General features: G+C 37.8%; 2 protein-coding genes across 3 annotated transcripts in view; both read left to right on the top strand.

Moving 5' to 3' along the window:
- The window catches only part of LOC107653944 (pancreatic secretory granule membrane major glycoprotein GP2-like), a gene marked incomplete at its 5' end in the record, with an annotated part of 6,652 nt that extends 3,397 nt beyond the window's left edge, over positions 1 to 3,255 (top strand). Inside the window, 4 exons of the mRNA XM_016440807.1 lie at positions 1,474 to 1,568; positions 1,965 to 2,133; positions 2,833 to 2,947; positions 3,027 to 3,255. Coding sequence (XP_016296293.1) covers positions 1,474 to 1,568; positions 1,965 to 2,133; positions 2,833 to 2,947; positions 3,027 to 3,199 — 552 coding nt within the window. The remainder of the gene's footprint in view (positions 1 to 1,473; positions 1,569 to 1,964; positions 2,134 to 2,832; positions 2,948 to 3,026) is intronic.
- Positions 3,256 to 4,394: 1,139 nt separating this feature from the next.
- LOC107653618 (F-box only protein 30-like) lies at positions 4,395 to 11,750 on the top strand. Of its 2 annotated transcripts, none has more exons than XM_016440385.1 (4): positions 4,395 to 4,525; positions 7,546 to 9,614; positions 9,707 to 9,906; positions 10,138 to 11,750. In XM_016440385.1, exons 2-4 carry the CDS (start codon positions 7,593 to 7,595, stop codon positions 10,139 to 10,141), a joined length of 2,226 nt encoding a protein of 741 aa, XP_016295871.1. In that variant the 5' UTR covers positions 4,395 to 4,525; positions 7,546 to 7,592; the 3' UTR covers positions 10,142 to 11,750. The 2 variants fall into 2 exon arrangements, with proteins under 2 accessions (XP_016295871.1, XP_016295864.1); XM_016440378.1 differs by having other exon boundaries at positions 9,707 to 9,912; positions 10,144 to 11,750.
- Positions 11,751 to 11,838: the final 88 nt, after the last annotated feature.

The following is an 11,838-nucleotide window of genomic DNA, read 5'->3' as shown; positions in this document are numbered from 1 at the left end:
CTATCTATCTATCTATCTATCTATCTATCTCTGTCTGTCTGTCTGTCTGTCTGTCTGTCGTTTGATGTTCTATCGGTCTATCATCTATCTATCTATCTATCGTTTGTTCATTTGTTCGTTCGATGTTCTATATCTATCTATCTATCTATCTATCTATCTATCTATCTATCTATCTGTCTGTCTGTCTGTCTGTGTCGTTTGATGTTCTATCTATCTATCTCTATCTATCTATCGTTTGTTCATTCGTTCGTTCGATGTTCTATATCTATCTATCTGTCTATCTATCTATCTATCTGTCTGTCTGTCTGTCTGTCTGTCGTTTGATGTTCTATCTATCTATCTATCTATCTATCTATCTATCTATCTATCTATCTATCTATCTATCTATCTATCTATCTATCTATCTATCTATCTATCTATCTATCGTTTGTTCATTCATTCGTTCGATGTTCTATATCTATCTATCTCTGTCTGTCTGTTGTTTGATGTTCTATCTATCTATCTATCTATCTATCTATCTATCTATCTATCGTTTGTTCATTCGTTCGTTCAATGTTCTATATCTCTATCGTTCGTTTGTTCGATGTTCTATATCTATCTATCTATCTATCTATCTATCTATCTATCTATCTATCGTTCGTTCGATGGTCTATATCTATCTATCTGTCTATCTATCTATCTATCTATCTATCTGTCTGTCTGTCTGTCTGTCTGTCGTTTGATGTTCTATCTATCTATCTATCATTTGTTAATTCGTTCGTTCGATGTTCTATATCTATCTATCTATCTATCTATCTATCATTTGTTCATTCGTTCATTCAATGTTCTATATCTATCTATCTATCTATCGTTCGTTCGTTCGTTCGTTCGATGTTCTATATCTATCTATCTATCTATCTATCTATCATTTGTTCATTCGTTCGTTCGATGTTCTATATCTATCTATCTATCTATCGTTCGTTCGTTCGTTCAGTGTTCTATATCTATCTATCTATCTATCGTTCGTTCGTTCGTTCGTTCGTTTGTTCGATGGTCTATATCTAACTATCGTTCGTTCTTTCGATGTTCTATATCTATCTATCTATCTATCTATTGTTCGTTCGTTCGTTCGATGGTCTATATCTAACTATCATTTGTTCGTTCGATGTTGTATATCTATCTATCTGTCTATCTGTCTGTCTGTCTATGTATATATGTCTAATATTTCTTTTAGAAAATACTATTTCTACACAAAACGATGAATGTAGGAAAGATTTCATGTACATAAATCCCACAAATTACTTTGAATCACAAATTAAACATGCCAGTCAAAATGTTATCCTATAATTTGTGGAATGTACTAAAAATGTACCATATTTTTCTTGTAAGATGCTGACACATATTCTGTATATCTGCATATGAGCAATAATTATTTTCTAATGGAGTCACTTCTTTAAATGTGCTTATGAAGCTTTCTGGAATTTCATCCTACAGATTCCAGCGAATCTTCTTCTGAGAGTGGAGAGATGTTGGGCCACACCAACCAATGACCCTTACAGCAACATTCAGTATACCTTCATCAGGGACAGGTCTGGGACATAGGTTTTAGCCTTTGCCTATCAAGCATTTAATTTTAGTGATTTAAAAACTTATTTTGTTTATTAACTCCCTTCTATTGTCCTCTGTGTAAATGCCCTCCTTCACAGCTTCATTAGTCTTTTGCTCAGGTTTTAAATGCTTAATTCAGTCATAATTATAACCAGAGGTGTGAAAGGATGTTGTTGAGATCATCATGTGACGACCATCAGCAGCGTATGTTTCATTTTTAGAGCTGTGCTTGTCCTTGACTACCCAAAGAGATTCTCCACCAGGAAAAAAACTATGAAGCGTGTAGTTTCTGTGAAGAATAGAGAAAACCGATCCAACATAATTATCATTCCCTTGAGTACAAATATCACGCTGACTAACATTTCTCTTCACATCAGCTGTCCAGTGTTGTGGAATGACCAGACACTGGCTGTGATGAAGAATGGTCAAGGACCAGAAGCTCTGTTCAGGATACAAATGTTCAAGTTTGTTGGCAGCTCCTACACAGATGTTTTCCTGCACTGCAAAGTCCAGATCTGTCATAACACAGGAGGAGTGTGCCAGCCTGTGAGTTCCCAAGTCATCAAGGCTGCATTGGTTTGTTTAAATAAAAACACAGTAAAAACAGTAATATCGTGAAATATTATTACAATTTAAAAAAACTGTTTTCTATTTTAATATATTCCAAAATGAAATGTATTCCTGTGATGCTAAGCTGAATGTTCAGCATCATTACTCCAGTCTTCAGTGGCACATGATCCTTCAGAAATCATTCTAATATGCTGATTTGTTGCTTCAAATTAAAAACAGTTTTGCTGTTTATTATTTTTGTGGAAACAATTTAGGTAACAATGTAAAATTGTGCTAACAATGAAAAAATCTTTACCGTCACTTTTGATCAATTTAATGCATCCTTGCTGAATAGAAGTATAATCTTACTGACCTCAGACTTTTGAACAGTAGTTTACCTAATGCTTAGCCAACACCCTGTCTGTCAGAGTCAACAATTGGTCTAAAATACTATAAAAGTACTCTGTATGAATTCTAAAGTCCTAAAAGTTTGAAATCCCTTTTGAGTTTGCATTTGAACAATTCTGCTAAACATCTCCTTTTATAATTCCATGTACAAGAAACATGCCAATTTTTAACAATAGGTGGGTGAATAAATAATGACGATTTTATTGTTTTGGTGAACTTTTCCTTTAAGAATGTTGTTGAGAAACATTGTTTGCATCATAGTAACTTTAAACACTTGGTGCATCACAGAACTGCTCTTCTGAAGATGCATCAGTACGGACACGCAGGGATGTTGCATCATCTCACACTGTCTCGTATGGACCAATCAGAAGGCTCAAAACTGACATGGAGAATGCTAGTCCAAGTAAGTCTTAGAAACGCTTGTGTCTTTATTAGAGTCACCATACTCGCCAGATGTGCTCAAATTATTTGAACATCCCCAGATTCAGATTTGCCCCCTGTGGAAACCTTTGTATTGGGTGGTCTGCTGTTCATCCTGATTGTCATCACAGGAGTTTTTGGGAAACTCTGGCTCCAGAGCAGGAACTCGTATCCGACCCAAGAGTCCCAGCTCACTCTCTCCAACATCCACCATATCTCAGAGGTGGCCAGCTAACCTGGGATCTCATATACACACAGTGTTTTGTGAAATATGTTCAGTTTGAAAGTTTTGTCTGCTAACCTATAGTGCATTTTATACAGGTGCATCTCAATAAATTATTGAATTTATTTAATACACGAGTTTCACAATTTGAGTTGAATTACTGAAATAAATGAACTTTTCCACGACATTCTAATTTATTGAGATGCACCTGTAATAGTTGTTCTTTTTGTCTTTTATTGTGAAATAAATAAAAATGCTTTTTGATTTCCTAACAGCTTACTTAATATACTGTTCAAAATGAGTTAATAAGCCACTTTGTGGTTGTGAAGAGTGCAGCTGAACATGCTCATAGTTAATGTGATGATCTACACCTTATTAGAACACCTGTTTGAACTTCATACAGTACATCTAAAAAAACGAAGAACAGTATAAAGTCAGTGAAGAAAATCTCTAGATCTAGGTTTGATATTTTTTAAGCATTTTAATGTATGACTTAAGTTTACAAATAACCTCAATTTTTCGGGGGTCATTGTACAACATTATGTTGGTCTATCTGACCATAGTTCTTGCTTCGAAACCAAAGGGTACATTTGTATAACAATTAATATCAAGTTTTAAACATGCATCCTCATTACCATTGGTAGGTTAACCATCTTCATTAGTTAGATCAATGTAATGGTTTCAATGAAGCACACAATGGTATTTGTTATGAAAAATAGTACCCTGAACACATACCATAGTTGCATGAATGAATGATTAGGACAGGTTTTAAAATGTCTCCCTAACATTTAACAATAACAACACATAAAGAGCATAAACGAAAAGAATGTGTTATTTTCCAAATGTACTGAAAAATCATAATGTCTTAAATATACTTATATCAACAGGTTTCCATGAGGATTAGACTAAAGGTAAAGTAAATAAATATTATTTCAAATATGGATAAAAAAAACATTGTGACTGTGAGAATTGTACAACAGAGAAAAATAAAAAGACATATTGGTAACGTTAATGGTATCATATACCGTGTATTCTGATATCAGACTCGCATATGATGCCATTTAAACGGCACTAAAATACTGAAAATAATAATATGGTAATACCCAAACAGCATGTTATTATCGTGTGTGTGTGTGTGTGTGTGTGTGTGTGTGTGTTTAGTCTCCGCCCAATGGGCCTGTGTTCAGTGTATCAGTGAAACACAGATTTCAACAGAAACACAGACAGCAGTGAAAACAACATCACTGTCATTATACTCTATTAAATATTATATTTTTTTTATTAAATAAATACTTCGCTGTCCTCATTAAACTACTGAAGATTCGTCACAGATCAACGGTAAGACACTTTAATGTCTGTTTACGTTGAGTAGTTTCCTGACCGGCTCCAACTGAATAACAGACCGGTCTTTGTTAAAATAGCAAAATACTTATTTTTCCCTCATACTAGCATTATAACTGTTCGTCGGTATACAACGTTTATTCATTGCGTTGGTGTTGTTTTCATTTAATCCTGCAGTTCGCGGCTAACCAGCTAATGCTAAAGGCTTCGTGTTTGTCAGTTTAACGAATTAAAACATTTACCCGTCATAATGCAAACATAAAGATGTTTAAGGATAGCTCAGTGGCGTTAAATAGTTCATGTTTGATTTATAGGAGATCATGACACTGCCAGGTTCATGTTGTCAGTCGTTTTAACGTTACTCCAGTCTAGAACAACAAAAGCTGCATCAGGTTTCACGAGTTTGACTGGATTGAGTTCAGTGCATCTGCAAAATATGATTGCCATCATGTCATATTTGGGAAACATTTCACGTTAGAATCAGATCATATTAAGGACCATTTTAAGTTTGGGATTATTGGGATCATCGTGTGTATGACCATGGCTATGTCTCGTTTAGGATGATGCATTTTGTGGTCATGTCATTAAATGAACATTAGGATCAGTGTTGCCAAACCCCTCCCTCAGAAAATCTCTAGAACCACCCTCAAAAGGGTCAATTTTTCACAAAAAGTGGCCAAATATGAAAACAAAATAAATACAGGTAAATTTGGTAAAGGAAAGTAAATATATATATAACGTTATATATATACTTTACAAATGATGAAAGTATAAAAAATATAACAAAAAATTCTGAAGTGAAATTAGGAAATGCTTGTGATCTGCAAGCACATCAAACATGATGGAAATGATGGAAAGACACAAAAGACACATAATGTTGGGCATTTGTTTTATGTGTCACCAAAGTGCATCCCTGTCCTGCTCAAATACAACAGATAAGAGATATTATGATTCTCCAAAAACAAAAACTTTATTCATACAAACTTATTTCAGTCAACACACTCAAAATACTGCATCCCAGTACACATGACACGATGATCTGGTTGACATGACTGTGCATGAATTGTGGTATAACTTTTGTGTCCGTGGTTAAAACAAGATGTTCATTTTTTCTCCGCCATCTTAATGAAATTGTGGTGTGCGTCATGGCAGGCGTGGCGTACTGGTGTGTTCTGCGCAGACCATTGGCATGATTGAGAGCAAACGTGAGAGGTCATGGGCCTACGGCAGGGTGTGGCCAGGTAAAAAATAAAAAATCTCCAAAAAAATAGCTAGTTTTATTTAAATATAGCTAAAATAGCTCTTTGTCACAAAAAATTTTAAAAAGTTGCAGCTACAATGAGAAAGTAGCTAAATTTGGCGACAAAATCCCCAAATTGGCAACACTGATTAGGATCCACAAGTTATAGACCCTTGATGACTCAGAGATAATTAACTCAGCTGTCAGTTATCAATTATGGCATATGAGCAACTGTAATTAATTATTTAAAAAAAAATTTCAAATTAAAAAATAATCCGATTTAACTATTTAATGACCTGTTTTGTCCATAATATTTAGCTTATACTGTAACTGACATATACCTTAAGCATAAACAGTGTAGACTGGCGTGAATAATACAATTTGGAATATTTTAAATAACAACATTCAGGTTTTAAAAATATTTATTTTTTCTCCACTTTGGTTGTGATAAAGTCCTTTTTCATTCTCTTGTTTCATGGAATGCATCCCATTTGAAAATTAAATTAAGATTAAAATTTATTATTATGTAGCAGTTATACATTTGTCATATTTCCTTAAGTTTATACAGTGAAGTGTTTCATTTAAGCATTAGACTCTGTTGTTGTTTGTTTGTTGGAAAACTGTAGGAAGACATTAGCTCATTACCAACAGGTCAGCGTACCTGTTGTTAAAAAGTTTGGTATATTTACTTTTGGTATATTACTTAATACATGTTTACTTAGCAATTTTTGTTTTTTGATTGCTGTAAATGAACCTATTAGAATTCCAACTGGATTGCATTTTATTTTGTGATTTGCTGGACTGATAAGCTGACCTTTATGTTCCATGAAAGCACACAATAAAGTGCAATCAAATAAGCATCATACATTTACAGAACTAAGAATAAACAAAAATGGCTAATGATAGTCAATTGTGCAAGCTCTGAACCATAAGTTCTTGCACAAAAATGTAACCTACCTATGTACTGCCACAAATCTGAGCCCCTCTAAGACTGGAATCCTGAAGTCATGTCATGTTTGGGGTCATACTGACATGCTGTAAGTGTGCTGTCTGTTGTAAGTCCTTATGAGTGATTGCTTGTGCAACTGTATTCCATATTGCACATGAGCACTAGATACCAAACACCTAAGTATTCAGAAAACATCCTCAGATGTGTTTTGCTGTTTCAAAAGAAGCCATCACAAGACACTGTGGCAGGCTGACACGCCGGCATTGTACACAAACGTTTCGCAATGTTTATGCCCAGCTGGTATTACGAGGGCTATGTTGAAAGTCAGCTTAATAATTCAAAGCTTACACCACAGCATGACAACCCCCCCTCAACTGACTCAGACGGTTTGTATTTAGGTCATGCCGGCTGAGTCTAGCTGCACATGTCCAGCCAAACCCTGTCATGCTGGAGAGAGAGATGTTTCTTGAATGACATTGCAAGATCCTTGTGGAAGTGTTTCTTTTGAGTGGAAGCCATGACTGATTCCTGAAACATATGATTCAGAAACAAGGGGTCATGTTCCTTCTCCGTCCTCGAAGAACCGGCATGACTGTGCAACTTTAGGAGAGTTGTGAAATGGCAGTGCAATGGTTTAGTAATTTGGTAAACATACTGCGAGAGAGCAACGGGGTTTGATTTACACTTATCCCTTTTAAAAAACGGGGGGACTTTCCCCATGAATGGCATACATATATTTTAAGCCATGTGGTGTTGATCACAAAGACACCCCACGTGTGTGTCCAAAATAAGATCAGGTCTAACGATCTCTTTTCTTTTCTTCCATAGTGTTTGGTGTAGCGTCTTTTGAGTTAAGCGACTCACTAATATTTGCAATGGAGGAGCTTCATATCCATTGCCTGAAATGTGTCAACCGCCGATGTATGATAAGACCAGAGCCTAGCATTTCCTGTGACCTCATGGGTTGCCCTCTTGTATGTGGGGCGGTTTTCCACTCATGCAAACTGAATGAGCACCGCTTGCTGTGTCCATACGAAAGAGTCCCGTGTCTGAACCATGGATTCGGATGTCCATTCACCCTAGCCAGGGTCAAAATAGCACAGCACCTTGAAACGTGCCCAGCCAGCGTTGTGTGTTGCACTATGGAATGGAATCGATGGCCAGTGAGTTATGCAGATCGTAAGTCCTACGATAACTTGAGTAAGGATGTTTGTGACGTGGAGCAGCTCGACATGGCTTTGGCCCTCCAGGATCAGCGAATGTTGCTGGAGTCGCTTAAAGTAGCGACCACTGTGACAAACGCTCTGGAGGAGCAAAATCAGGACAATTCCAGCCCTCAGGATTCAGACCCGGAAAATGAATTAATTGAAACAGACGAGGAACCGTATGGTGGACCTTACACAATTTCAGTGAAAAACAGTAGAAGCTTTGCTGCCACTTTGGACGTTCTCCGTAGTGCAAAAAATATGGACTTGATTGTGGAGAATCCTGATGGTGAGGAACAGAATGGAGGTTGCAACAGTGTTAGGAATGGCGATGGGGACTTTAGCAATGACACAAAGGAAAGTGACACTGATTCGGATTCAGATCTGGGAGCGGTAGGTGGTGCTGACTGTCCTTTTCCAGTAGACCCTGAAGACGAAAGAGATGATTGGCTGGAGAACAGTGGATGTGGTGAATCTTCTGAAGAAGAAGGCGAAATGAATGGTGGGATAGAACTCAGTGGACTTCATAATGAAGGGAACACTGACAGCCAGGTTAGACTTGAAAGGGTCAATGCCTCTTCAAACGTAAGGCAGGTTTTACCTGATCATTCCATACCTGTTCTAGCACAGGAGCCTGAAATGGCCCACTTGCCCCAACTACCTCTTCCTTTGCCCATCCCTGTGCCTAACCTGATGCACAACAATGTTCTGCACGATTTGCCTTTTAGAATTGAGGACCGATGGCTGGAGCGCAAGTTGGAGAATCTCCAGGTACTCAGGGGAATGAACTTGTTTACTATCAATGGGCGAAGGACTCTGTTTTCCGACCCCTATTTATTCAAAGCCAAGATGGAGGACAAGGCAGTGGACACGTCGGACCTTGAGGTGGCAGATGATCCGATGGGTCTTCATGGCATTGACCTCATCACCGCTGCTTTGCTCTTTTGTTTGGGAGACTCACCTGGAGGTAGGGGCATCTCAGACAGTCGCTTTGTAGATGGGTATCGAATTGACTTTGGCACGCAAACCTTCTCCCTCCCTTCTGCCATACTGGCAACCAGCACCATGGTAGGTGACATTGGCTCAGCATCTGCCTGTGACCACGCCAGTCCGCAACTCTCCAACCCCAGTCCATTTCACACCCTCAGATTAGACCTTGTTCTGGAGTGTGTGGCACGTTATCAGACCAAACAGCGTTCGATGTTCACCTTCGTATGCGGACAGCTGTTTCGCAGGGATGAGTTCTCCTCCCATTTTAAGAACGTCCATGGTGACATACATGCTGGCCTTAATGGTTGGATGGAGCAAAGGTGCCCATTGGCGTACTATGGATGCACCTACTCACAAAGAAGGTTCTGCCCTTCGGTACAAGGATTCAGAATCATCCATGACCGACACCTGAGCTCCTTTGGGGTGCAACCTGGGTTAGCAGCTTATCCCGATGAGCCTCTATCCAGAACTGACACCTGTCAGTTCAGGTCCCACTGTGACCACCTTAGTGACCTGCCCTTTGAGTTACTCCAGCACATTGCGAGCTTCTTGGATGGCTTTAGCCTGTGCCAACTCTCCAGGGTGTCTCGCACTATGAGGGACGTGTGTGCCAGTCTTCTTCAATCCCGTGGCATGGTGGTCCTGCTCTGGGAGAAGACAAAGCGAGCTGATGGAACCTCATCCTGGCAGATAAAAGACAAGGTAATCAAAGAGTATTCACCTTGTTGTCTTGAAGCACCAAGCATAAAAAGCAATTTTTCACAGTCTAATCTTGCTGATGTTTTTCATTTTAGGTGTGGCGGTTCAGTACGGCGTTTGACACTGTGAATGAGTGGAAGTTTGCCAACATTTCCAGCATGGCCGACCACCTCAAGACTTGCAAGTTTAACACCATAGCACGGAGAGAAGAGGCTGTCCCACTTCCATGTATGAGTTTCACAAGAGAACTTACAAAAGAGGGACGCTCTCTACGTTCAGTGCTTAAACCAGTGATATAGACCAGTGGTTCCCAACTGCATAGGTTAACACAGCGGTTCCCAACCCTGGTCCTGAAGGCACCCCAACACTGCACATTTTGCATGTCTCCTTTCTCTGACACACCAGTTTCAGGTCTTGGAGTCTCTACTAATGAGCTGATGACCTGAATCAGGTGTGTTTGATTAAGGAGACATGCAAAACGTGCAGTGTTGGGGTGCCTCCAGGACCAGGGTTGGGAACCACTGATATAGACTGTAGTCATAATTCAGATGAGGATTTCATTTTATAATACAACATGCCTTATGTGTTTAGGTGAACCGTGGGATTTGTTTGGAGACATAATCATTAAAATAAGAGCCTCAACTTAAACCACTTTTGGAAGAGATGTTTTTTATTAAACAATATCTTCCTGCTGTAGTGATGATGGTTGTGCTGTCTTGCACTTTTGATACAGTATATTCAGTCTTTTTTTTACAAATTCATTGGTTTTGTTGAGATATGTAGCTTCAAACCAGAAACACTGAATTGTTAAATGGTGATGACCAAACGGAAAACCATTGTCTTAATTTTTGTAATGCAGGAATACACAATCCAATTATTTTATCATATAGATCAGTGGTCCTCAACTGGTTTTATTTTTGGACCCAAAGTTACATTGAACATGAAATGGTGACCATATACAATACTGGACGTAACCTGTCTTTACTGTTCCCTTGGTCATTTATTTTTAACCATACATAGTTGTCCTTGAGGATGATGTCAAGCAAATTGTCCATTTTGGCATTTCATTCAGTACATGAATTTGCTCCAAAATACACAGCTTGATTAGACAATGTGCAAAAGATATAGAAACTGTTTTCTCTTTATAAGTCCATTTATTTTACTATCCTACTTATTCATGGCTATATGGTTCATTTCATTTGATCATTTGCTTTTTTTTTTTTTTGGCCTGCTGTTGCAGAACAGACCTGCAAACCATCAATTGAGAACCACTGATGTAGACTTTAATCACCTGATTTCTCTCTCATTTAAGTCTATAAATGACAGTCTTAGATATTTTTCTTCTATCAGTTTGTCAGAACGAACACATAACAGTTATTTCTCTGAGAAGCATTTATAGTATCCCGTTTTAGCTGTATACAACATATACTACTTGATACTGTCACACACAACACTTCCAGTGGTCATCCTGAAATGTAAATGTACTTTATCTATTTTGAATTATTACTTTTTACAATCTTCCTGATTATGAGTCACTGCGCAAAACCTGCAGGACAGGAACAAGACTGCAGTTGTAGCCTGTTTTTGGTTGCACATGGTACATGTGCAGATGTACTTCTCTGTCTCTCGGGTTTAACATCAAGCATATGCCATTATAGACAGTTTATCTGTGAGGAACTTGACGTGAGCTTGTGATTCTCTTCTACTTTTATTTGTTGATGGTTTCAAAGTCAAGTTTACAGTTCCTAAAAAGTTAAGTTTTACTGTAACTCTTTTCAGGTGTGCAGTTACAATGTTTCAGATTGCTAACATTCTGAAATGTTGCAATATTTTCATCTGGAAAGAAAACAATTCTCTCGACCTTTGTTTAAGGGATTAGATGTGTGATACGTTTTACTGTATGTGCTTTCTGTGACTTTTGAGTATGACAGTCCTTACATTTGTGTTGAGTGATGACAATAGAGCAATATTCTGAAACATTTGAGTTTCTGAATAATCTAATTCTAGCATCTTTGAAAACTGAAGAGTCATAAAATGCTTATTTTTAAAGAATTTATCAGAGTTGACATCAGTCGATGTGCAATGTGTTATAATGTCTTTGTTTGAGTGATTTTTTCCCCAAAGGAACAAAATGCATTTATATATTGCATAAAGCCTTTTTTCTTTTTTTGAACAATTGTGATGTTTGAATTTATTTAAATATATTTACTCTAGGTCTTCCAGCCAT

This window comes from Sinocyclocheilus anshuiensis, unplaced genomic scaffold (assembly GCF_001515605.1).
Source record: "Sinocyclocheilus anshuiensis isolate Anshui unplaced genomic scaffold, SAMN03320099.WGS_v1.1 scaffold1561, whole genome shotgun sequence".
NCBI classification, from domain to species: Eukaryota; Metazoa; Chordata; class Actinopteri; order Cypriniformes; family Cyprinidae; genus Sinocyclocheilus; species Sinocyclocheilus anshuiensis.
The sequence above is the reverse complement of the archived record's forward strand: the minus strand, read 5'-3'. Positions and strand labels throughout refer to the sequence as shown.